Source organism: Macaca nemestrina, chromosome 17, assembly GCF_043159975.1.
Source record: "Macaca nemestrina isolate mMacNem1 chromosome 17, mMacNem.hap1, whole genome shotgun sequence".
NCBI lineage: Eukaryota > Metazoa > Chordata > Mammalia > Primates > Cercopithecidae > Macaca > Macaca nemestrina.
In genome coordinates, this window is record NC_092141.1 from 63,302,717 (window position 1) to 63,329,597 (window position 26,881).

The 26,881-nt window shown below is 46.4% G+C and overlaps 1 protein-coding gene and 1 long non-coding RNA gene across 6 annotated transcripts in view; one reads left to right on the top strand and one right to left on the bottom strand.

Annotated features, from left to right (window-relative positions):
- Window positions 1–569: 569 nt before the first annotated feature.
- Window positions 570–24,828, top strand: LOC139359636 (uncharacterized). 4 transcript variants are annotated; one of them, XR_011615820.1, is made up of 4 exons: window positions 570–654; window positions 14,406–14,551; window positions 15,971–20,724; window positions 24,671–24,828. It is a non-coding gene; the product is annotated as an uncharacterized lncRNA (long non-coding RNA). The 4 variants fall into 4 exon arrangements; XR_011615821.1 differs by lacking the exon at window positions 24,671–24,828 and having other exon boundaries at window positions 15,971–16,090; window positions 16,206–21,558; XR_011615822.1 differs by lacking the exon at window positions 24,671–24,828 and having other exon boundaries at window positions 570–658; window positions 15,971–21,558.
- The window catches only part of LOC105472239 (IKAROS family zinc finger 3), a 107,473-nt gene continuing 84,806 nt past the window's right edge, over window positions 4,215–26,881 (bottom strand). For both annotated transcript variants that reach the window (XM_011725295.3, XM_011725294.2), the window contains exons 7-8: window positions 24,828–24,944; window positions 4,215–13,319 (exon numbers count right to left, since the gene is read on the bottom strand). In XM_011725295.3, the coding sequence (XP_011723597.1) occupies window positions 12,616–13,319; window positions 24,828–24,944 (821 nt within the window). In that variant the 3' untranslated portion in view covers window positions 4,215–12,615. The remainder of the gene's footprint in view (window positions 13,320–24,827; window positions 24,945–26,881) is intronic.

Consider the following 26,881-nt stretch of genomic DNA (forward strand, 5'->3'; position numbering starts at 1 on the left):
TTTAGTAGACGGTGTTTTGCCATGTTGGCCAGGCTGATCTCAAACTCCTGACCTCAAGTGATCCCCCCGCCTTGGCCTCCCAAAGCGCTGGGATTACAGGCCTGAGTCACCGCACCCATCCATCCAGGGAATCTCTTTGCCCGGCCTTGGCCCACCCTGGCTCTCTTCCACCTGTCAGTCCCGACACAGATTCCCCATCTTTGGGTTCCTTCCTCCCAGGCTAAGGCACCCTGCCCCACAAGTCTACTGAAGGAGCTTAGTGTTGGGGCCAGTGGGTGACTGGGTAAGGCTGGATTGTCAGGGCAGGCTGGGGTAGGGGAGGATGCATGGGGGACCAGTCTCTCAGCCGCTCTGGGCCTGTGCCGGAGGCGATCTGCCCCGCTGCCCGCCCTTCCGCCACCACCCGGGTCGCACGCGCGTGCCGGGGCCGACAGGCGCCAGGCCTCACCAAGCTACCCGCGGTCGTGGCGGCCCCTCGTGTCTCTGCGGAGGCAAGGCCGCTGGCTTCGCCAGGGGGCGCGCGTCGGGCTCGCGGCTCTTTGAACTGGGCCCCGCGAGGTCGGGGGGAAGGCGCCATCGGTCTCGTGGCTTGCGTGGCGCCGCAGCCACGAGCCGGTCGCTGCGGAACTCTGCTTAGTCCGGGCCTCGCTGCGAGTAGGTGGGCGGCGCGGGGGGTGCTCCCTTGGCCAGGCGGGTGGAGGGAGGTGTGGGCGCCGCATCCCAGCGTCGCGGGGCCTCCAGGCGCGGGCAGGCGAGACTGGCGTGCGGCGCGGCGGCCTAGTCCCGGCGTCCCAGCGTCTCCCACTCCCGCAGGCGCCGAGCCGGGTCAGCCGCGCGGCTGCAGTGACACCCAGCGGCCGTCGCGGGAAGTGCGGGCGCCGCAGCCTGGCCTCCCGGGCTTGGGTCTCTCCAGGTTCCCACCCCGGTTACGCGCGGGCACCCCGAGGAGAGCAGCCGCGCGCTGCAGATGCCCGCGGGGCACTTCCCCTGCCCCTCCCCCATTTCCTCCCCGCAGGCGCCCGAGCGCCGGGAGATCCTGCGCCACGGCAGTGCCCGGAAGGGCGGGGCGGGGTGCAGTAGCGGCGCTGGGCTGTGACCCGGGCAGTTTCACTTCTGGATCCCCCTCGGGCTGCGATGGGACAGCGTGGGGGCGGCGGGGGGACACGCGGGCATGCCGAGATCCGGCGCTCGGGACCCCGATGAGGGGAGGCCTTTTACTCCCGGGGTGTCACGCGACCCACACTTTCTTCCATGTCTACTCCCACCCCCCCATGGGTTCCACTTTGCTGTCCCCCGAGCTGCCGCTCTTCCCCAGCAGCCACCGCCTCCGCCGGGGCTGCCGACCCCCGGAGAGGCCCCGAGCGGCGTGGGCGGCGGTAGGAGGGAGCTGTGAAGCCGCAGGCAGGGGGTTAGGCTGCGGGCTGCTGAGACGCCGAGCTGTTTCTCAGAAGTGCAGCTGCCCCTCCCCTCACACCCCCCTCACTCCCACCGCGCGCCGCACCCCTGCCCCCTCTCCGCCAGCCTCGCTTTCCTCTCCCAGGCACCCCAGCCGGGAATCTGGGTTCTGGGTCCACGCAGAATTAAGAGGAGAACCTGAGAAAGGGCAGGGACCAAGGGTTCAGATCTAGCCTCAGCGCGCATATTCCGAGCCTCCTACAATTCCACAGGTGAGGGGACCCTGTCCCCTACCCCTGGGGCCCAGGATTGGAATTTGATAGAGCAGTTAGGAAAATGGCCTCGAGAGAGAGAGTCACGGGCCGGGCCACTGTTACTCTAGCTCCAGCGCCCAGTGAGGAGAGGAGGGAGAGGGAAGACCTAGAGCCCGGCTGGTGCAGTGAGGTTGAGGCCAGTCTTAGGAGTACCAGCTGGAAGGCCCTTCAGAGATCCCTGACTCTGGGGAAAATCAACGCCCAGAAGGGAAAGTCAAGTGTCTGGGCTCATGCCCAGAGGGAGAGCGCTGGGATTGGAACCAGGACTCCAAATACTCGCGGGAGTCTGCGACTGTCTTTTGCTTGGGACTTCAGAGCTTTGCTGGATTCACTGACTCTGCCTGCTTTTCCCAAACATACACAAACACACACACACACACACACACACACGGGACATGTGCACGCACACACAGACACACAGGCAGACAGACACAAACACAGACAGACATGCAGAGAGAGAGACAGGCGCAGATGGAGACAGACACTCACACGCAAAGAGACACACAGCTCCCCAGGAGTCTAGCGGGGCAGCTGAGGTCTGTGAGTGAGACATTCTCAGGGAGACACTGAGAATGCAATTCCAGTGGGGGTGGGATGGGGATTGGGCGGTGGAAGGACAAGCCTGGGGGAGGAGGTGGCATCGCCCCCCTAGTTCCCATCCACCACCACCCCCAGTGCTGTGGTTTATTTGCCTAGGCAGCTCTTCTGGGCCAGGGGGCCAGGGGACTGGGGTGGAGAGGCAAGGTGATGGGAAAAGCTGTTCTGGGGCTTCCTGCCCCCTCACTCCTGGGGAAGGGGGGCAGCTGCCATCACCCGCAGGCCTTTCCACTGCAGCCCTTTCCTTGGGTATGTGTGTGTTATTCTGGGGGAAGGTCTGTTATTTGGGGGGAAGGGAGGCAGCTGCCTACTTCACAGGTCAAGACAGAGTTAAAAACAAAACCACAGCAAATTCAACACCCCGTGTCCTTCAGGGACTTTCCATGACACCTTCCTTCCCCCCTCTCCCCCAAGCCAGGGAGCACCTCCCCAGAGGGCCTCCCCACCCCAGGTGCAGTGGCTTTTGGCTTTTATGCAAACAACCGTCTGATCCGGGAATGCTCCACAGCCCAAACTGTGGCCTGGGCCGAATGCACCCCTCCACCATCCCTTGGGCCAGTGTTTCTGGTCTTCCTGGAGCTGTCACCTCCACTCTTCCTCAGACCCTGGATTCTGAGGGACAGGATATGAGGGCAAGGAGCTAGGTCCTTTCCCCCTGCCTGCCCTCGGGTGGCAGTTGCCTGCAGGTGGAGGTTTGGGCACAGCAGCCTAAGTGAATGTTCCTGGGTTTTGAGTGATGGAGGAGGGGGAGGAGGGTGCAGGTGTGGGGTGGCCTCCACTGCCAGGTCCACCACCCTCTAGGGCATCGAATTACCTACCAAGAATCAGGAAGGAAAACTCTTCTCAGCCCGGGAGTCCATTCAACCCCAACGCCGGCTTGGGTCTCCAGTCACTGTTTGCTGGCAAAGGGGGTCAGGGTCTCCCTGTCTCCCTCTCTTCTGCCTGAGCTGCTTCTGCTTTGGGAAGGGATTGGGGATGGAGAAGGCCATATAATCTTCTCTCCAGGGCTGAAAACCAGCTACTGAGGGGCCGTTTTTGAATGTATTCAGTGCTAAAATGCAAAGGCAGGGTGCCATGCCATTCCTTTCTCCTCCTCAGCTTGAGCAAGACTCCAGTAGGAGACCCTCAACCAGTTCGGACATTTTGAGGTACTGATGGGAGGGAGATGGTGCTGAACTTGGAGCCAGAGGACGCTGGTGCCAGCCTGGCCCCACATTTGCTAGTCTTAAAACTTCAGACCATCTTCTTCATGCCTCTTCCACAGAAGAGGGAAAATGGAGGGTGCTTTAGATGAGGCTGAGCAAAGGCCAGACTCTCTCTCTACCTTCTCTAATGTTTTCTAAGAGAGAACACAATCACGATGGGCAGAAAGCAGCCCCATCCCTATGCCATTCTCTTAGGACTTTTCCCCCTAACACCTTCAGTTTGGGTCTCCAAGTATCTAAAAACTAGTTAAATATGGTGGAGTTTAAGGACTGCAACTCCAGTTTCCCAATGTGGATTTCAATGAGCCCCGACACATGAAAAAGTCAGAACTTGACTATATTTTAAGAAGAACCTCTGTTGAGGGAGGAAGGCAGAGCAGTGACTTGGAATAGGGGTGCACTGTGCTGAATATGCTGATCGTGCTAAGTCCAGGTCCCCAACCTCCTCCAGTTTCCTTAGTGAACTAAGGACCAGTGGAACCAGGAACCCTATCAGGTGGGTACAGGGGCCAGCAGCAGGATCACAGTGGTAGGCTCAGCAAGGCGTCAGGTGAGAACCTTGATTTCAGTGATAATTCATTTTTCTTGATAACTGGACTTTAAGAAATATAGGGGCGAAATTAAGAAAGTATTCCTTGGGGTGGGATGAAACCCTTCTACATCCTGACACCAGCAGCTACAAATGATAAGGATGCACAAGGACTAATTTCAAACATACCAGGATTTTTTTATTTTTCAGTGTAAAAATCAAACATGATAAACCTAGAAAACTATCAGCAGGGCTACTTCTTACAGGATTCTGGCAAGGGCTAGCATTGCTACATTTCAGAAGCTGACTTTCTTTAAACCGTCTTTACAGAGGAGTAGACTTCACAGTGCCACACATGGCTGGGCTCTGGGTAGAACTCCATAGGAGTGACGAGGGAAAGTCACCACTGGGCAGGGAGGGCATTTCTGAGAAATGCAGATGAGAGGAGAGGCTGTGAGCACAGGCTGTGTCAAAACCCAGGGCAAGGGTTCCCTCCCGCCTTCCCTCCCAGTGGGAAGGCCACCCTGAGCCCCAAACCACATTCTGTTCCTTCCTCGTCATTCTGCAGACAATGGTCATCCACAGACCACATGTGTGGTGGCTTTGGCAACCAGAAATTTAAAATAAGCTATGTTTTTTCCAGAAGCCAAAATGATCCTGCACCAAAGCTCATAGACTGAGAACCTGAGCATGCAAAACCACAGTCTGGGTGAAGGGATGTCTGCTTTGTAAATGACCTGCTAATTCTTTGCAACCCACAGTAATTTGGTTTCTGTGAACCCACAGAAGCAGGCCCACCGAAAAGGGCCTTGTCTGCTAGCCTGGAGTGTACATGAGTCACTGGTGGTGGGATCAGTCATTTTTAAGGCTGCGCCATTTTCCTAACATGTTAAAATGTGTGTTCTCAGTCTTTTCAAGGGAGGAAGAAGCAAAGCAGCACTTACAGAGCGTGAGATAGACTCACAGATGTGTGGCAAGGGCTTGGGGAAGCTGGGTGGCATCTTGGGTCTCGTCTCCAGGCTTTCTGGAGTAGGGTCCATGGAGAGATGAACAGTGAGAAGCATTTGAAGAAACTCATGAAGTGGCAGGGGGTGGGGTACTAATGGTTGAGGACTCATAGACAGTGAGGGAGCAAAGCGCTTTGACTTTCCTGGGTGCGACACCATGAAGTGTCTACAGCACGTAGTTAGCTTAGGTTGGTTCCAAGGGTCAGTAGATCCTCTGCCCTTGTGCATTAAAACAACATGAAGGAAACTGTGTTAGAGATCAGTTACCTCCATAATTCATTTGTAAAGGAATTACTATTATGATCTAGTATGGTCTTGGGATATTTTTCATGTCTTTACATTTATGACACAGTACATTTTCCACTGAAAATGTACAACCATCCAACATAATCCACACCACCCCTCAATGGTAACATTAGCTCATATACAAAATTATGGAAAACCTCACAACATCCTTGGAAGGTAGATATTGTTATATCCTTACAAAAATTTAATACACCCATCAACATTCCTATTTCAAATAGCTCAATCGATATCCACACATAAGACAGCCCACTATTGTGATACAGTATTAAGAAGAAATTCAGGCCGGCCGCGGTGCCTCACGCCTGTAACCCCAACACTTTGGGAGGCTGAGGTGGGCAGATTACTTGAGCCCAGGAGTTCAGGACCAGCCTGGGCAACATGGTGAGACTCTGTCTCTACAAAAAGTCCAAAAATTAGCTGGGTGTGGTGGCCCATGCCTGTAGTCTCAGCTAGTTGGGAGGCTGAGACGGGAGGATCGCTCTGCTTGTTGCTTGAGCCCAAGAGGTTGAGGCTGCAAGTGAGCCATGATTGCACCACTGCACTCAGCCTGGGGAAACAGAGCGAGACTTCGTCTCAAAAGGAAAAAAAAAAGAGGAAACTTGTGTCCAATTTATTCAAAGTGCAAAAACCTGTGTATCTTCATGACCATGGTGGGGCAAAGACTATCTACAGCTGGAGCGAGGGAGAGGCACAGTCTTGTGTTACTTTATAAACCTCAGAAGTTTGAAGCCCACAACTCTCCTTCAGGCTCTTCTGTGTCCATGGTCCTAAAGGGTCAGGAGTCCCGAACCCTGGGCTCATTCTCAGAACCACTCAGTTGTGCTGCCTTGGAGAACAGTCCTTTTCCTGAGGTGGCCCAGGTCCCGCTGCTGGTTTCAGATCAAAATTGTCCTCCTTTATTGGCACTTATATCTCAAATCATTCTCCTTGTCTGAACTCTGGATATAGAGGTTTTTTGAACATACTTTCTGTGTGAACACAAAAATAGCTTCCAATTCTCTAAAAGATGAGGTATCGCTATATATCGCTTTTTTTTTTCTTCTGTTCCTGCTGCTAACTTTTAGGACAAAGTTTCACCGCTCCTTTTTCTTTTCTTGAGCTCACAAGTCCCAAAGCTGAGTCTTTGAGTCCTCAGATAGTCAAGCTCTTTCACAAATCTTGAGTGTCCCAGAGTTTCCAAACCTCTGCTAGAGTCCAACATACCTCCTCTCAGTGGGGTACACTTTAAAGTGAGGGCTTAAAAGAAACATTTCCATTGTGGTCTTATCACTTGGGATTATATGTAACAGTACTGCTTTTTTTTTTTTTTTTTTGAGATGGAGTCTCACTCTGTTGTCCAGGCTGGAGTGCAATGGTGCAATCTCGTCTCACTGCAACCTGTGCCTCCCAGGTTCAAGCAATTCTCCTGCCTCAGCCTCCCGAGTAGCTGGGATTACAGGTGTGCACCACCACACCCAGCTAATTTTTGTATTTTTTTTCCGAGATGGAGTCTCGCTCTGTCACCCAGGCTGGAGTGCAATGGCGCAATCTCGGCTCACCACAACCTCTGCCTCCCGGGTTCAAGTGATTCTCCTGCCTCAGCCTCCTAAGTAGCTGGGATTACAGGCATGCACCACCACGCCTGGCTAATTTTGTATTTTTTAGTAGAGACGGGGTTTCTCCATGTTGGTCAGGCTGGTCTCGAACTCCCAAACTCAGGTGATCCGCCTGCTTTGGCCTCCCAAAGTGCTGGGATTACAGGCGTGAGCCACCGCACCCGGCCCTCCTTAAAACATTCTAAACCTCACGTTCAGTAAGGGTTGGGGAGGTGGGGGTGGGGCAGGAAATAGGAGAATACTAGTGATACAGATGCTACCTGGAAAAACTTTATGTTCTATCTGTTTCCCACAAAACAAAGCCAAAAAGAAAAACTTTATGTGGATATGAGATTTGATAGTAACACAGTGTTTCAATTGAGCAAGGTTTTGTGTTTTTAAACATTTCTGTTTGCCAAAGAAATCTGAGGTTGTGGCTGGGCGCAGTGGCTCTTGCCTGTAATCCCAGTACTTTGGGAGGCTGAGGTGGGCAGATTGCTTGAGCCCAGGATTTTGAGACTAGCCTGGGCAGTATGGCGAAAGCCATCTCTGCAAAAAAAAAAAAAAAACAAAACACAAAAAAATTAGCTGTGCATGGTGGTGTGCCTATAGTCCCAGCTACTTGGGAGGCTGAGGTGGGAGGATTGTTTGAGCCTAGAAGGTCAAAATCTGAGGCCATTTTATATCTGGACCATTTTGAGTATGGGCCTAACAAAATGTTAAGCACTGCATTTAAAAGGTGAGAAATTTGGTCACTGACAAAGTCAGAAGCTGTGTCAGGAACAGCTCAGAATGGGTCACAAAGCATAAGATTAGCTGGCTAGGCTGGGCGCGGGGGCTCCCACCTGTAATCCCAGCACTGTGGGAGGCCGAGACGGGTGGATCACAAAGTCAGGAGATCGAGACCATCTGGCTAACACGGTGAAACCCCGTCTCTACTAAATATACAAAAAAATTAGCTGGGCGTGGTGGCGGGTGCCTGTAGTCCCAGCTACTCGGGAGGCTGAGGCAGGAGAATGGCGTGAACCCGGGAGGCGGAGCTTGCAGTGAGCCGAGATTGCGCCACTGCACTCCAGCCTGGATGACAGAGCAAGACTCTGTCTCAAAAAAAAAAAAAAGATTAGCTGGCTTATCTGTGCCAGGGCGAATGTCTTTTTGGGAGAATAACTTGAGGAAACTAAAGACTGATGAGTTCATTTTTTTTTTTTTTTTTTTTTTTTTTCTGGTGGTCGTGGTGGGGACTCACGGGAGAGACATTTCTATTTAGTTGTCTCTCCGTAGGAAGTACCGATGCAACACTTCAGGTAGTGGCAGAAAACATTTGGAGAGCTGGGCACTGTTTGTGCATGCCTGTAATCCCAGCTACTTGGGAGGCTGAGGCAGGAGGATTGCTTGAGCACAGGAGTTTGAGTCTGGCCTAGGCAACATAGTGAGACCCTGGTCCTCTAAGAATATATATATACACAAAATATAAAAATAGATTTAAAAACTCTTGGAGCACTGGTTCTGTTTCTTTTCCACCGTCAGCCCAGTTCTGTCACGTTGGCTGCAAGGAAAGTTTGCATGGGTTTTTGTTTGTTTGTTTTTGTTTTAGACAGAGTTTCACTCTTGTTGCCCAGGCTGGAGTGCAGTGGTGCCATCTTGACTCACTGCAACCTCCACCTCCCCAGTTCAAGCGATTCTCCTGCCTCAACCTCCCGAGTAGCTAGGATTACAGGCATGCGCCACCACACCTGGCTAATTTTGTATTTTTAGTAGAGATGGGGTTTCTCCATGTTGGTAAGGCTGGTCTTGAACTCTCAACCTCAGGTGATCTGCCTGCCTCAGCCTCCCAAAGTGCTGGGATTAACAGGCGTGAGCCACCACGCCTGGCCCTTTGCATGGGTTTGGTTGTTCCTCAGACCATGGCCTCCTGGGTGTATGGTGGAAGGCCTGCCTGATAAGAGGCTGGTGGGAAATGAAGGAGAAGGGCCTACAAGGCTTGTGTTCAGCGGGAGTCTGCATGAGAAAGTACAGGTACTGCCTGAAGCCCTGTGCCCAGCAGTGGCAGATGCAATTCCTGACTCTGCCCTTCTGCTAAGATTCTCCTTCACCCTCACTCCCCCAGCCCCGGCAAGGGGTTGGTTAATTAGTACAGCATAAGGGGTATGTACAGAAGGAAGCGTTTATCTGTGTGATGATAACCACTGCATATCTGGTTCAACTTCAAGGCTTAAGGATGCAGAGTTTCCACACATAGATTTTTTTCTGGAATTGATGGGCCCCAATCTAGGCTCAGAATGCCACAAAAAAAGTGCCTTTGTGAGTGGTCACCTTACTCAGAAAACTAAACTCAGAAGAACAGAAATCATGCAGCAAATTAATTAGTCACAGGAAAAAGGAGGATCATATCTATAAAAAGAGTCCCCAGGCTGGTGGAATGGGCCTCGGTTTCACAATCTTGAGATGCAAAAGGTGGTCTCAGGCTGGGCACGATGGCTCACGCCTGTAATCCCAGCACTTTGGGAGGCCAAGGCAAGCAGATCACCTGAGGTCAGGAGTTCGAGACTGGCCTGGCCAACATGGTGAAACTCGGTCTCTACTAAAAATACAAAAATTAGCCGGACATGGTGGTGGGCACCTGTAATCCTAGCTACTTGGGATGCTGAGGCAGGAGAATTGCTTGAACCTGGGAGGCAGAGGTTGCAGTGAGCCGAGATGGTGTCACTGCACTCCAGCCTGGATAAGAGTGAGACTCTGTCTCAAAACAAAACAAAACAAAAAGTTGGTCTCCTCTGCAAAGACTTGAACAGTAATCTAGTGGAAAAGCTTCCTTTCCCTTGTTTTCTCTTCTACTAATCCCTGCTTCCAAATTCTCTTTCTCTTGTCCCTTGAAGAACCAACACGATGTGTGATATTTCAAGAACATAATGAGCAACTTCTCTTTCACAAAGGGAATAAGCAATCTGGCATAGCTTGGAGTCTAGTATTACGGAAATACGGTGATATACTGAAGACTACACACCAAAATACATCCATTCCTTTAGCTGAAGTCTCAAACATGTTGGGACTGTTGCCATGGAATTTCATAAAACCTTTTTTCCTGAGACAGACGCCATGCCACAAAGAAGGATAAGCCATTTGTGCAGTCTGAGGTGGAACATTTTAATTACTGGCAGCACATAGATGAGTTGAGTTGGAGCCGAATGCATAAGCCCTTTAGAAATAAAACGCTAATCTACCAGGAATTTGGGATTCTTGGCTCTGGTAGAAATGTTCACAAAGCTGACTCTTAATTTGTAAATAGGCTCCATGAAGTTGTCCCTGGAAGCAGAATTTATTTTCCCTAACATAATTTCTTAAAAAGGAAAAAAAAAAAAAAAAAAAGGCTTTGGCAAACAGCTGCATGTGCCAATTTGTGTGTACGCTTTGGGGCAAGATCAAAATACCTTTCTGTTTTTTGTTCCTCTCCACCACCTTCTTCACATTCACAACTCAGTAGTTAAAGGAAAAACTTAACACACCATTTTCATACCAAAGGAATGTGAAACGTGTATTCATATAAATACTCCTCTGCTTAATATCCATACATTAGGAGGTTTAAAAAATAACTTGTGGTTACTGCATAATCACATCAGAATTAAAGCTAGAAGGGACCTAAGAGAATGTTTAAGTCCAATTCCTATTTTATGGATGAAGAAACTGAGGTTTTTTTGGTCTCTGTTTGTTTTGTTTTGTTTTGTTTGAGACATGGTCTCACTGTGTCGCCCAGGCTGGAGTGCAGTTGTGCGATCTCTGCTCACCACAACCTCCGCCTCCCAGGCTCAAGCGATTCTCCTGCGTCAGCCTCCCGAGTAGCTGGGATTACAGGCATGTGCCATTACTGCCCAGCTAATTTTTGTATTTTTAGTAGAGGCAGGGTTTCACCACGTGGGCCAGGCTGCTCTCGAACTCCTGACCTCAAATGATGCGCCTGCCTCGGTCTCCCAAAGTGTTGGGATTACAGGTGTGAGCCACCGAGCCCAGCCAGAAACTGAGTTTTAAGAGTTAAATGAGGACGGGTGTGGTGGTTCACACCTGTAATCCCAGCACTTTAGGAGGCTGAGGTGGGCTGATTGCTTGAGCCCAGGAGTTCAAGACCAGCATGGGCAACATAGTGAGATCCTGTCTCTACAAAAAGAACAACATTTAGCCAGACATGGTGGTGTGCACCTGTTTTCCCAGTACTCAGGAGGCTGAGGTGGGAGGATCACCTGAGCCTGGGGAGGTTGAGGCTGCAGTGAGCCATGATTGCACCACTGCACTCCAGCCTGGGTAACAGAGTGAGATCCTGTCTCAAAAAAAAAAAAAAAAAAAAAAAAAAGTTAAATGATTTACTCAAAGTCACATAGCTAATTAGCAAACAGATTTTGTGACCTCCTATTCCAATGCTAATTTTACAATGATAACAGCACTCCTCCTGATAGTATGTACACATTATGAGTGACAAGGATGACTTATACATCTGCAGAACCGTGATCAGACTTTCAGGAATTTTCATGGAATACAGCAATTCCATTATAAATGGGAAAAAAAGGGCCGAAGCCTGTCTGATCAAGGAGATGATCATGGAGTTCATGGAGAATTGGTGATGCCAATAGAGGTATACCTCCTCACCCCATCTCGGAGCTCAGCTCCAATCTAAACACACGTGGCATCTATCTCCAATTCCTCTCCTGTGGGGAGGGGGAGGCTAAGCCATACTTTTTGGATTTTTTTTGTGTGTGTGTGGAAAAAAATCATTGGCAAATTTGTTTTGGGTCTGCATCACCAATTCTCCATGAACTCTTTGAAGAAGTTTTAGGTAGCTGTTTTTTGGTTGGTTGTTTTCTGTTGGTGCTGCCAAACCATTTCCCCCTTTATAACCTTGCTCTGCCAACCTTGACCAAAGGAAAGCGATGTCATCATCCACAGTGGACAAATTTCTGGAGTTTCGGTGATGGTCTATATTTAAAACCATCAGTTCTTCTGGCATAGATTTTCTCCTATAGACAATTGGTTTGGCCCAAAGCAGCTCAGCTTTTCACTGGATATGGGAGGGTAAAGGATAGAAGCAGAAGTGCCATCAGATGACATTTTAAAACAATGTTGTGATAGGAAATGGATCTGATGCTTGGAGAATGGGGTCTTCAGTTACTCCTAACAGATACTTATTTTATGGCTGTTCTTTTACTTACTCTTAGACTGTCATTTGGATTAGGGAGATTAGATCATAACCCTTCAGCCTGTGAAGTGCAGAAGGGTGAAGCTTCCCAGCAAGGTCAGCTGGTCAGCTCTTCCTCTTTGTGGATTTGCACGTATGACCGAAAGGCTTTTCCACATATGGTTGATATATCTCAGAAAGAATGTCTCATGTAGTACATCTCCAGGACCACTCATTCCATTGCTGTAGAAGATAATGATTACCAAATACCTTTTTGGCTTTTAAATTCCATAAAATTCAAGTCCTTGATGGGAAAACAAAGGTTTCACAAAAGTAATAATATGCTAGATCTGCGAATAATTTCTGAAGGAAGACAGTGTTTCTCTGGCTACCCGTGTGAACACAGCTAAAAATGGTATGAAAACAAGTTTGGAACTGAGTATGTTTTGAGAGCAATCTGTTAGGCGAGGTCATTGGTTTTTAGAAATGATGCTGAATACTTAGGGGCAATCCCTGAGACCAGATAATCACTTCAGCAGGGCTCTGTGTTCTCCTCTGGCTATGTGAGACGAGAACTCATACCGATCATGGCTTCGATATCCACACATATTACACTCGAAAGGGTCACGGAAGCCGTGGCAGCCCATGTGAATTGTGAACATCACATAGTCCAGGAAGAGGACGCGGCAGTGGTCACACCGATACACATCCATCACCTCCCCTTCCTTGTTGATCACTTTGATGGAGTCTCTTGGGCAGACGGGCGGGGGCTTGAGGAGTTCGTAAGAGCGGGGAACCTCCTTCAGAAGTGGCATCCCATTGCGGGCCCGAGGCAGGACCATGTGATTTTGCTGATATATGTGATTCTGGCGTTCTTCATGGTTGCTGTCAGTGTCCGTAGAGTCGTGGCCACTATTGTTGGGAGAGAGGCCTCTCTCAGAAGGCACGCTCTTCTCTGGAAGGTGGATGCTTTTCTTTTCCAGCTCCTGAGGGGCACCGTTTGGCATCTCAGCCCGGGTGAGGGCTATGGGATACATGCTGCTGATAACTGGAACCATCTCCGAGGTGGGAGCGGGCGGTGTCTGGACCAAGGGGCGCAGGGCTTCAGCGCCGAGATAGCTGATGGCATTATTGATGGCTTGGTCCATCATGCGGGTCTGTATGAGCTCACTCTCTTTCTCATACATGTAACTCGAATTATAGTTGACATCAAAGCAGTGGCGCTTCTCACCTGGAACAAGTGACAGAAAGGGTTACAAAGGGAACACTGTCAAGGCAGAGAGTTTGTAAATATTTTCTAGAGACCTTAGAAAGGGAGAAAAGTTAAGCTGCCTGCTGCTCAAGAAGACCAAGTCTGGCAGAATGGTTTCCCATTGTGCTATCTCAGGGGACACTGGTTGGCAGCAACGTGTTTGGATGGTTAAAATAGAGCCAGCAGGCAGAAGGGAGGGGCAGAGATGTGGTTCAGTGAAGGCCACATGGTAAGGTATGCCCACTGTGCATGTCAGAGGGGAGCCCTCAAGAAAGGAGGGAAAGAAGCAGGACGCTAGGATGGGGCTAGAGGGACAAGGGAGCTACCAGCCCATGGGAGCCTGGGGCTTCTGCTATAGTTCACGATCTCTTAAGACACAGTCAACTCCCAACTCTTATTTTGCTTTTGCTTGTTATTTTCTGCCAGGAATATTAGGTAGCCAGGGGGACGGAAGTGCTGCAAAGAGTGGGGACACTCGGTCCCTCACCTCGGCAGCTTTTTAAATAGCTACAGAGATAGAGAAAATAGCTCCCCAGACTCCAGCTGGCTACTCCCCAAACTCACCAGTCCTGGCTGACTGAGACTGAAGTGAAAGAGCTTCAAATGTAGAAAGTTTGAGAAAAGTTTTCTTGAGAAGAGATCATGGTCTTTGTCCCTTTCCTAAAGTGTGTTTCTCTTCCTTTGCTTGGCAAGTATATCTCTGATACACATGTGATCATTAGGGTCTATCTCACACTTAACTGAAAAAATATACTTGTGGTCACCCTCTCCTATTTCTCATGTCAAACTGCTGAGAAGTTTTGAAAACAGAGTTTAGCCACCTTTGGGGTGTGTGGGTGTTGTGTGTTAGAAAACAGAGGCTCTCTGGTCACAGGGAAGGCAGGGATGGGGGCTGCAGTGAGGGCAGATGTGCTCAGTGGTAAGTGGTGGGGAGAGGGGACAGAAAGCAAGGAAGGAGAGCCGAGTGCTGGAGGTGAGGCTGAGGTCACTGTTGAGCCTCTCCATTCTGTTAGCTTGGATTCTGGAGAGATTTGCTAAACCATATCCTTCTGTAATGTTTCCTAGGCATGTTGAGATTCCAAAATGTGTCACTGCCATATGGTAAAGGATTCAGCAATGAAAATAAAGATGAAGAAGAATAAAAGAAGAAGAAGAAAAAAAAAAAACAGGAGAAAACAAAAGGATTGGAAGAACCAGTTCCTATTCTTGAGGTATCTCTAACCTAGTGGATAAAAGATAAGACCTATACATATGGGACTGGAGAAAAAATATAAGTTAAAAGTTGGCCGGGTGGGGTGGCTCAGGCCTGTAATCCTAGTACTTTGGGAGGCCAGGGAGAGAGGATGACTTGAGCCCAGGAGTTTGAGACCAGCCCGGGCAACATGGAGAAACCCCGTCTCTACAAAAAAGTACAAAAATTAGCCAAGCGGCCGGGCGCGGTGGCTCAAGCCTGTAATCCCAGCACTTTGGGAGGCCGAGATGGGCGGATCATGAGGTCAGGAGATCGAGACCATCCTGGCTAATACGGTGAAACCCCGTCTCTACTAAAAAAAATACAAAAAACTAGCCGGGCGACGTGGCGGGCGCCTGTAGTCCCAGCTACTCAGGAGGCTGAGGCAGGAGAATGGCGTGAACCCGAGAGGAGGAGCTTGCAGTGAGCTGAGATCCGGCCACTGCACTCCAGCCTGGGTGACAGAGCGAGACTCCGTCTCAAAAAATAAAAAAAAAATAAAAAAAATTAGCCAAGCACCTGTAGTCCCAGCTACTCAGGAGGCTGAGGTGGGAGGATCACCTGAGCCTGGGAGGTGGAGGTTGCAATGAGCCGAGATCATGCCACTGCTCTCCAGCCTGGGTGGCAGGGTGAGATCTTGTCTCAAAAAAAAAAAAAAAAAAAAAAAAAAAGTTGTAAAAGGACTGCTTTGCTCTATGGAGGTCTTTTTATTCTAAATGTTCACATTTGAGGCATTTAGGCAGGGAAGTAACATGTGTTCTGTAAAAAGAATAATAAGGTAACATACAGGCACAGGCAAGACAATTTGGTATAAATTGTATTTAGGCATTAAGGGAATGCAGAAACTTCAGAAGTACTTGGGGAAGGGAAAACATTCTTGGAAAATCTAAATTTTGAGAAGGGTCTTGATGAACTGGAAGAATTTAGATTTTCAGAGAAGGGGGAGAGGGCATCCTAGTTGAGGGGGAGTGCGGGAATGAAGGCAGAGAGGTGGGACTACACAGGACGTGCAGTAAGCGAGTCTGGCTGAAACGCGATCAAGAAGTATGAAGTACAGTATTTCTCAGGCTTCGCTCTTCCTTCACATTCTGCAATATCCACACACCAGGGCAGTGTGGTGGTTGAGAGAACAAACTCTGCTGTCAGATGGGCTGGGTTTGATGCTGGCTCCATTGGTCACCAGTTGTGTGACCCTGGGCAAATCACTTAACCTGTCTGTGTTCCGTGTCCTCATGTAAAGTGAAGATAATCGTATGTACCTCACAGGGTCACTGGAAAGCACTTAGAACAGGGTCTGCCACATGGAAAACACTTGGTAAATGCCTGGGTTTTTTTCTTTGTTTGATTTGGCTCACATTTTCTTTCTTTTTTTTTTTCTAAAATAAATGTGGTTTTTAAGGAAACTTTATATCACTAACATAAACGGAAAACCAGAATCACTTTCCACAAGTAGAAGATAACTATGAAAAATGAAGACAATGAAAGACAGCATTTCATTAAATTTTGATCGGATACTACTGTGAGTACTTGGAGACTAAGATCCCTTCCCCCTTTGTTAGAAACAGAGGTTACCAAGTGTGAGATTAGTGTTAAAGACAACTGGCATCAAATTAAGTCTAAATTTTTCTCCTTAGTATACTGTGAGACTGAAAGACAACTGGAAAGAAAATAATTGTCCTGCTGTGTGGACCCAGGTTTTAAGCGCCCCGTGTGCCTGCTGGCAATTTGCATCCTACATTTGGGGAAACACTGAAAATGGGGAAACACTGAAAAAAGATAATGCACGGTAAGACCGAATGGTGGGCATGCTGAATGGCCCACTGCAGGGTGTGAATCTGAACAAAAAGCCAAGGCTACCTGCCCTTGAGAAAGGCAGGCTGTGGTTAACGTAACAGCAATGTGTAAGACGGACCAGAACAGTGAGAAATTGGAGCCAAAAGAACCAGCTAAAAGATCTATTCCCATGAGATGAATTTGTCTTTGCATCCCCGAAAGCAGCTGACCTTAAGGCCAACCTGATAGTTTCCAGATAAATACCTGAGAGCAAAAAAAATTATGCAAAGAAAAACACCCTGTCTTGGAAACTCAATGAGAAGCAACAGCAGAGTAGACCTTGGCCAAAGCAATCAATGGTTTTTATTTTCAGTTTCCAGATTGGATATATCTTTGGTCAAGGCCATCTGGAAGACTGAGAACATGAAAGCCAGCTAAGGTCACAGACATTCCTTCCCTAGAATGTGACACAGAAATGATGAACTTCGGTTTCTTGGCCTTTTTAAGGTTATTGGTTATTTTCCAGTGTGGCCGTCTCTATTCAACTCCCTAAATACCAAGGGTCCTTGAGAAACTTCTTCTCTTTTCACCTAACAGGCTCCAGAAGGTTTCTGGGTGGGGTAGGCCTATCGCAAACTCTGATTTTATCCTTTCTCCCAAGGGTTTGCTTTATTTAACGAGGCCTGCAATTTCATAATCTATACCACCTGCATCATATGTCCGAAAACAGCTGAGTGCTAAAATTGTAAAAGGCAAAACATTAAGAGGAAAATAAACCCCTGGATGAGTGGAAATACGTGACTAAATTCTGTAGTTAACACAGACCATTGTTCATTGTTAAGGAGACGGGGCAGCCTCAGATGTTCACGTGCATGCAACTTGCAATCATCAGATCCCCTCGTCTCCGAGTTACGGTAACTTGAGCAGTGCAGATGATTATCAGTCACCTGTAGACACGATGACTCAATGTGTATGAAACTCAGAAAGGGTAAACTACAGTAATTGAAAAGCCAACAGCTCACGTTTCTTTAGTAACACACTCATAAAAAAGGTTAGTCAAACCACAAAAGTGTAACTGCTTCCAAACCTGCACAGAGCATCTGGTCCAGCTTCTAGTCAAAATCACACCACGCCTTTGAATGATTCATGATACCAGCTTCAGGCTGAATTAGAGGTCTTCTTCCAACAAAAATACACACGGCAACAGCAAGTCCTAAGTTTAGAAACTAAGGTTGCCTGGGTGGGCCATTCCCTACCTGTGGTTCCTTTTAAGGGTGTCAGTCTCTCATATCTTGGCTTTATTAACTCTAAACTAAGAAACCACCTGACCTGAACTGATGCAATGTGGTGAGGACATATGGTTGTTGGCTTCTAAGTGCCAACTTGGAAGTACAGAATCACAGGCTAGAGCTAAAGCGGCCCTTAACTGAACAAGTGGATTCAGAACGCTGTCTGCAGGGTTGAGGGGGAAGACCCACCACCCTAATATGTTTACTTCCGGTCTTTATATTTCACAGTACCTTGCACTATGCCTTATATACAATAATCCCAATAATGATAAGTACTATTTATTGAGCCCTTGCTGTATCTACCTTGCCATCCTAGATACTTTGCATACTGTCTCATTTTACCAGCCTGTTAGGGGTTGATACCTTTTTTTTTTTTTTTTTGAGACAGGGTCTTGCTCTGTCACCCAGGCTGGAGTGCAATGGTGCAATCTCGACTCACTGCAACCTCTGTCTCCCGGGTTCAAGTGATTCTCCTGCCTCAGCCTCCCAAGTAGCTGCGACTACAGGCATGTGCCTGGCTAATTTTTGTATGATACCTTTTAAGGTACGAATTATCATCTCTTAGATGAAGAACATAAGCACAAACAGGTTGATTCACTTTCCAAGATTGCTCAGTTGGTGAACAGAGAACCAGGATGTAATCCAAGAGCCCACATATCCCAGTATATGTTTGAGTGTTAACTGCTGTTAACATGGCTGCTACCTTGCCCGTGGCTGCACAGCCCCACCAGCAGCAGTGACTTTAAGTTTTCTGCTGCAACGGTTCCCATAGCAGAGAGAAATGGGGCTTAGTGGCAGCAACTGCTTTTTTCCACATGAACCAGCACATGCATTCAAGAAGTATGTGCTGCGCAGAGTTGTTATGATGTCCATAAGGTGTTTAACAGTGCCAGGCATGTGTGAGCACTCTATTCTCATTATTTGCTTAGCACCATGTTGGGTGATTTGAGGAATACAACAAAATTGCAATCCAACAGAGGAGATGCAGCATTTGCACCATTTCATGACAAATCAGTATCCTTAATGCTACGTGCTAGAACAAAACATAGAGTAGCCAAGAGAGTGGAAAGAGAAAACTGAACTACTTCTCAAATATGCCACACTTAATATGGGGCAAAGATTCATCTATTCTTTAAAGTCTCCTTGAAATCAGAGGTGGTGGTAGTGACGGTGGTGGAGACAGTCATATCTATAAGAAGAAGCAGACTAGTAAACTTTCCTGGAGTGCAGAGGGAGGATGGAGCAGAGAGAGAACACAGGGGTATGGGAATGTGGACAATGTGTGCTTTTTTTTTTTTTTTTTTGAGACAGGGTCTCACTCTGTTGCCCAGGTGGGATTGCAGTGGCGTGATCACAGCTCACTGCAGCCTCAACCTCCTGAGCTCAAGCGATACTCCCACCTCAGCCCACCAAGTAGCTGGGACCACAGGCCCATGCCACCATGCCTGGCTAATTTTTTGATTTTTTTTTTTTTTTTTTTTGCAGAGACAGAGTTTCACTATGTTACTTGGGCTGGTCTCAAACTCCTGAGCTCAAGTGATCCTCCCGCCTTAGTCTCCTAAAGTTCTGGGATTACAGCCATGAGCCACTGTGCCTGGCCTACAATGTGTATTTTAAGGGCAGACATGAGGGAGGGCATTCAGACAGGAGTGAGATATTACACAGAAGAGGGAGGAGGAGTTCACTGTGGCTGAAGCAAAGGACTGGTTGACTGAAATGATAAAATTAGAAGAGGTAAGTTGGAGACGGATTGTGGAGGGCTCAGAAGGCCTGACTGAATGGTTTGGATTTGATTCCATTGGCAGCCATTGAAAGGTTTTTTGAAGAGGTGGGCAAAATGATCGAACCTTTAGAAAAATAACAGAAATCCAGTATTTATAGTCACCATGATGCGGTAAGGTGAAAGATTCAGGCTTTAAGTCTTAAAGTTCTTCAGGTCACTTAAATGTGTTTGCTGCTGCGTCATATAATTTCCCACAAGTGTTCTCCCTCACTCTTACTATCAGCACACATCCAAAAGCAAATGAACAAAAAGGGCAGGAAAATGGAATATCCAATCATCATCATGGCTCTGATCTCAACCTAAGTGAAACTAACACTTCTTGCAGGAGGTGGAAAACAGAGGGGAGCCAGAGAACAAGAAGAAACAGGAAGGAGGAAAGAACAGAGAGAGCTGTGGGGGTGGCGCTGGGGAAAGCTGAGCTGGAGACCACATTTGGTCGCTGCAGAAGTCTTGTCCTCTGTGAGACACTGGGAAGTGCTGTGTGGATGTCATCTGTTCTCATGGAGTCACCAGGGAAGACTGTTCTTTTCTAAAGAGGATCACCCTTGAGGGAGAACAATGGCCCTTCTTCAAGGGGTTTTTTCTATCAATTTTTTTTTTTTTGTTTTTGAAACAGAGTCTTGCTCTGTTGCCCAGGCTGATGCGATCTTAACTTACTGCAACTTCTGCCTCCTGGGTTCAAGCGATTCTTGTGCCTCAGCTTCCCAAACAGCTGGGATTATAGGCACCTACCACCACACCTGGCTAATTTATGTATTTTTAGTAGAGACAGGGTTTCACCATATTGGCCAGGCTGGTCTTGAACTCCTGACCTCAAGTGATCCACCTGCTTTGGCCTCCCAAAGTGGGGAATTACAGGTGTAAGCCACTGCACCTGGCCTCTCCCACCAACTTTCAATGACCAGACTCCTCGCTGTCCAAAGCCCCCCACGTGACATGCACTGCTCTTGGTCACCTCCTGGGGAAGGAAGGGCCTGGACTGCAGTGCCTTATAGGCCGAGGTCTGGCGCTACTCTGTCACCTGCAGCTGTGTCACTCCACCTCTCTGATCCTCCTTCCTTCCATGGAAGAGCCTCACTGGTGGTTCCTAATATCCCTAAAATACTATGACATTGTAATGCTTACAGGATTATGGACATCAGGCCTTTGGGAAGGGGTTGGAAAAATACTTTTTTTTCTCTTAGAAACAGGTATTAAAACTGCTTCCTGTTGCTGTTAACCAAAGCAGGCAATTTCTCATTAGTTACTTCACAGGGAGATCCGATGGTTTGTTGAAGTGTCAAAACCTCATTAACATGTTTACCACAGGTGAGTGAGATCTTTTTTTCATGTTTTCGATATGAAAACTTCCTTTAATAAAGTAATACATAAAACTTTTAAAATAAGGAGATGCTATGGTAACCACTTTGGTCTGAATAACATCTGTTTTTTTGGGAAAGAATAAAAATCAGGAGAAATATGCAGAAATGTAGTCATTTTTCTTCTCCATCCAAGAGAGAAATCCATTTTGAGCCAAGTATTTGAGGATGGCCTAGTTTGAAGTGTAGTCAAACAAGTTTATAACAGGAGAACAAGATTCAGAGAAAGGAAATCCCCTAAAGGACAGTATGTGCAAAGGAATGTCTTCTTGTCCTTTGAAAACAACAACTTAAACATAATTATTCTGACAGTGTAAAGATGGTGATTCCTGATGGACGTGTGTCCACTTTTTTTCCCATTTGAAACAAAGCCATACAAAATTTCTTGGATAATTAGAAAAAAAAATTATTTTTCTCTGACTTGAGAGCATGTTTGTGTCTCAAAATACATTTAGACTTGATCCAATCTGTCACTCTTCCCCAGTTCATCTCTAATGGATGCAAAGTGTTCTCTACTGGTAATTATCTCCAGCCTGCCTGAGATAGAAGCGGGCTGACCTGATGGTCTAATTTCACCTTTACCCTCACAGTTCAAGAGGTCAGGGAAGTCAAGGCTGGTCTGAGTGCTGTGCAACTGTCAGCAAGGATTAAAGGGAATGACTCATTCTTCCTTCACACCTTACCCATTGCCATTACTCTGGCAGCTGAATCTTCAAAAAACAGTGCCTTGGAGAGGAAATATAGGAGAAAGGAGAGAAGAGGAGGAGAGGAGGAGAGGAGGAGAGTAGGGAAGAGGAGGGGAGGGAAGGAGAGGGAAGAGGACAGGAGAGGAGAGGTGAGGCGAGGCAAGGGGAGATGGAGAGAAAACAGTAGCCCCACGTTTTACATCACTTCATCTAATACACTGCACAGTGTCACAGATAATGTTCATTTTTCCCTCCGCTGACATTACTATTTTCTATCACAAAGGTTTATTCAGTTAAATAATTTAAGGGGTTTCTTTTATTTTTATTTTTAAAAAACCTTTCAAACAAAAGTTTAGGATACAAGTTAATGCAAGAAGATTAGAACAGTGCCCAAGAACAAGAATACCATATATACGACAGGAACTCTTAACCTTCTGTATGATGAATGAATGGATGAAAGAGTGAATGAACAAGTAGTACTGCCCTAAGTAAAACAGATGAATGTCGGGCTAATGCAACTGTGTTTTAGATTCTCAGATTTATACCATCTTCCTAAAAAAAAAAACAAAAAAAGACCCTAAAAACCTAGGATATGGTGTATAGCATATACACCATATCTGTATTGCCTTGAGAAAAAGGTTATCTGAAGTTACACACAGGGGCTTTCTAAACACACAGTGGTATCAATAGTTGCTGCCTTTTATTTTTCTAATTAATCTCACAGACTTGTACATGGGAGTAACCTTCCTGGTCACTTCATCACCTATTCAGTCTCCTCATTTCACAGATGAGTAAAGAGAGCCCCAGAAAGGTTACGTGATTTGTCTAAACACACAGTTAAGAAATGACAGAGCTAGGATCAGAACCTGGGTCTTTTAGCTTCTAATCCAGTACTCTCCTTATTGCACTACACCACAATTCACAAAAAAAAAAAAAAAAAAAAAAAATTCCCCCGGTTATTCTGGGCCCTGAAGCCCCGAAGTTGCTACTTCAGCTCAATCAAGAGCTAACTCTCCTAGGTTTCTGACTCCAGCACAGAGAGAATGCGATGGTTCAGAAGATGAGAGAAATCAGCACCTACAAGATCAGCATCTCTCACAAGTCTGGAAGTGGTGAAGTGAAAATCCACTGGGTTGCAATAGTAGCAAACAAACGAAACAGATCCCCGAGGCAGCAGGAAAAATGGCATGAATTTGCACAAAGGAAGCATGCTGTATTTTTGAACCCATGAAATACCAAAGCAACTTGGATTATGTTAAGTAGGGCTTTAGTTAAACTATAGGTTTGGGGCAACTGTAAATATTAGGGACTGTCTCTCAAACTTAGTTCTCTTAGACCAAAATGCATTGACCACAACTGGATTGAAATTAAGTCGTGGCCAGGAGCGGTGACTCATGCCTGTAATCCCAGCACTTTGGGAGGCGGAGGTGGGCGGATCACCTGATGTCAGGAGTTCAAGACCAGCCTGAACAACATGGAGAAACCCCGTCTCTACTAAAAATACAAAATTAGCTGGGCATGGTGGTGCATGCCTGTAATCCCAGCTACTTGGGAGGCTGAGGCAGGAAAATCACTTGAACTCAGGAGGCAGAGGTTGCCGTGAGCCAAGATTGTGCCATTGTACTCTAGCCTGGGCGACAAGAGTGAAACTCTGTCACAACAACAACAACAACAACAACAACAACAAAAAAGAAATTAAGTTGCTTTACATTTTTTTCTTGCCCAGCTCTCCCTGTGATGTCCCTCCTCATGTCGGCTTCAGTCATTTCTAGAGTCAAAACTTACTCCAGACCAGCCTGGGTAACATAAAGAGACTCCATCTCCACAAAAAGTTTAAAAATTAGCTGAGCCTGGTGGTGCGTGCCCATAGTTCCAGCTACTTGGGGTGGGAGGATTTCTTGAGCCCAGGGGTTCGAGGCTATGATTGCACCACTGTACACCAGCCTAGGCCGAAGAGTGAGACCCCATCTCAAAACAAACAAAACCCACAACTTTCTCCAAATTCAAATACACTCAGAATAATGAGGCAAGCTTTTTTTGTACTCCAGTCAGAACCTCTTCACATAAGTAAAGCCCAAAAGATACATGGGCAATGTTTTAGATAATGTCTTAAACTCACCATTTGTTTACTGTGCCTAAACTCTAAATGGAAGTCACTACATGCTCCCCTGACATCTTTCACCAAGGGGAGGGAGGACAGCAAGGAGGAGGGGATCTCCCTCAACTGAAATACACCAACTTTACTCTGACACAATTTATTCTTAAAGTGACTAAAAGTGCACAAAAACCTTTCAGCTAGTCAAAATAAAATAAATAGGCAGAAATACCAAATTAGGTAATTTTGAAATATATGTGTTCTTTCAATATACCTCTATAATTCACATAGAATGTTTGCTTGTAAAAACATTATCTATACCAGAATCAAATTTAGTCAGATTAGGCAAGCAACTTACTATCTGTAAGAGCTATTGAGAAGAATAAATACAAAAGGACTGAAATAAAAAATCAACAGCTACAAGCAGCTTTGGAAAAAGAGACTGAGACAGGTTTCTAAAATATTACTGATGTTGAGGGAGGTCTATTTTCATGTGGTAACTATTTTTGTTCAATATCACCAACTTTCAATTTATAGCAAAACGGATATATTCAATTTCAGTTGTCTACTTCACAAATACAAATCTATTTTAAATATCATGGTCACATTTATGTAAACATCTGGGAGAGTTCAGCAAAATATCTCTGCCATTTGGAGGTCCTAACACTTCATGAACATAATTATTTCGTAGCCATCTCATCCTGCTGTATTTTTTGACAATGTGAAAACCAATGGCATAAAAATTAACTCCAGTAAGACAAATGATTAAATCAAACCTTGTTATATAAATCTATGTTTGCCCAACCACTTTCCCTGAAAGCCAATTCTCAATCAAATTCAAGAAAATATGGCAATATGTTTTAGAGCATGAAAAAAGTTTGAGCATGCTAACGAACCAACTTGTAAAATATAATTACAAAAGATTACAAAAATGCTATCTTGAACATCTTACTGGTATAAATTACATAAACTCTCTCATGCAACATATGTCATTCAGAGTAAAGAGGAAGGAACAGGATTTTAAACATCACGTCCATTTAGGAAATTATATATCAAATACTCCGGTCTTCTGTCATGATGATGCTTTAGTTAATATCTTTTATTCCATTTTCTAGAGCTATCAAAATGAACCATGAAGAATAAAAGTACGCAATGAAAAACTAATTATTTTAACAGAGGTTAAGTTAGGAAGGGACTTGTGTAGCAAGCATCCTATGTTATTTCATTCAAACTATCTGCTAACAGCAGCAGGAAAAAGGTTTGTATTCTTACCAATGAATTTCTGAGGCATCGAGCTTTTTCGTTTTGCCACATTGCTTGCTAATCTGTCCAGTACGAGAGCTCTTTCACTTCCCATCTCTGCTTTGATGTGTCTTGCCTCCGCACTTGCTGGTTTGGAAAAATATAAAAAGAAGAGAGAAAAGAACACATTGGTACATGCGGGGAAAAGGAAATAAACTGGAAGGAGAAGTGTCCGAAGTTGGATGCACACTCTATTGTTGTTACCTGTTATAACTGCTCAGATTCTTGCCTGGGGTACCTGCTGTGGTCAGTGAAGCCGACACCAGGGCACATTCAAATCTTGCAGTCTTATGCCGAGATGGGAAAGCTCGACCCATCCCCAACCAGTACCTTCATTAGCAAGAGGAAGTATTAAATAAACAGCCTGGACGTGGTTGGTTGCAAAAAGATAGATAGATGGAGATCTTCTAACCCCCGATCAGCCTTCTTTCTGATTCTGAGTAACTGCGTGTGACACCTGCAGACTGATATAATTCTTCTTAACAACTTTGAAAAAAAAAAAGCATGGTGCCCCAGATTTACTGCTCTGTTTATGTTAACAGCACTTTTGAAAACAGATACACTCACACAGATAGCAAGACATCTACTCAGTGATTTGTGTATTGAAATTCTGAGTGGTTTCTTTCTTTTTCTTTTTCTTTTTTTTTTTTCAGCACGCTCCTCTCAGTTCCTATCTTTCATATTCTGTTTCTCTGTGCTCTGTATTATCTGTTTCATATGCTCTTCCCATTTGAAAATAGTCTCAGTTAAAATTTCCCTAAGCAACACTTCTGCCTTGAAATTAAAGAACAATTTGTATAACGCATCTCTATTGAATTTCTAATAAAAATGTGAATAAAAACTGCCTATGGGCCGGGCGCGGTGGCTCATGCCTGTAATCCCAGCACTTTGGGAGGCGGAGGTGGGTGGATCACCTGAGGTCGGAGTTCGAGACCAGCCTCACCAACCTGGAGAAACCCTGTCTCTACTAAAAATACAAAATTAGCCTGGCATGGTGGTGCATGCCTGTAATCCCAGCTACTCAGGAGGCTGAGGCAGGAGAATGGCTTGAATCTGGGAGGCGGAGGTTGCAGTGAGCCGAGATGGCACCATTGCACTCCAGCCTGGGCAACAAGGGCAAACTCCGTCTCAAAAAACAAAGAAACAAACGAACGAAACACAAAAAATCCTGCCTATGAATATGGGCTAATTGCCCATCCACAAATAGACCTGTGAGTGGTGAACCAAACATATTGTGATGGTTCTCAGACCTGGCTGCACATTAGAATCACCTGAATAGCATGTAAGAAATACCTATGCCCAGGCCCCCCTTCAGATCAATTACATCAGGATTTCTGGTACAGGGGCCTAGGCAAGAATATTTTAAAGCTCCCCAGGTGATTTTAAAATGCAGCCAGAAGTGAGAACTACTAGAAGAGTATATAAATAGTGGCAATATCTAATAGACTAAAATAGTAAACTGTAATCAATATAATTTACCTCAATTCAGCAGGCAGTGCCCAAATTTATGTCTAAAGTTCAAAGAGGGCCGGGCGCAGTGGCTCACACCTGTAATCCCAGCACGTTGGGAGGCCGAGGCAGGCAGATCACCTGAGGTCGGGAGTTCGTGACCAGCCTGACCAACATGGAGAAACCCCATCTCTACTAAAAATACAAATAATTAGCCGGGTGTGGCGACGAATGCCTGTAATCCCAGTTCTCAGGAGGCTGAGGCAGGAGAATTGCTTGAACCCAAGAGGCGGAGGTTGCAGTGAGCTGAGATTGCACCATTGCACTCCAGCCTGGGCAACAAGAGCAAAACTCTATCTCCAAAAAATAAATAAATAAATAAAATAAAGTTCAAAGAGATACCAGCTGCTCTAAATACAAGGCTTGACATTTTAACACATGATGCTAGCCTGAGCCAGGGATCAGCAAACTTTTTCTATAAAGGGCCAGACAGCAAATTTCAAAAATTTGTCAGACACATATAGTCTCTATGTTATATTCTTTGTTTTTGTTTTGTTTTTCTGTTCCACAGCCTT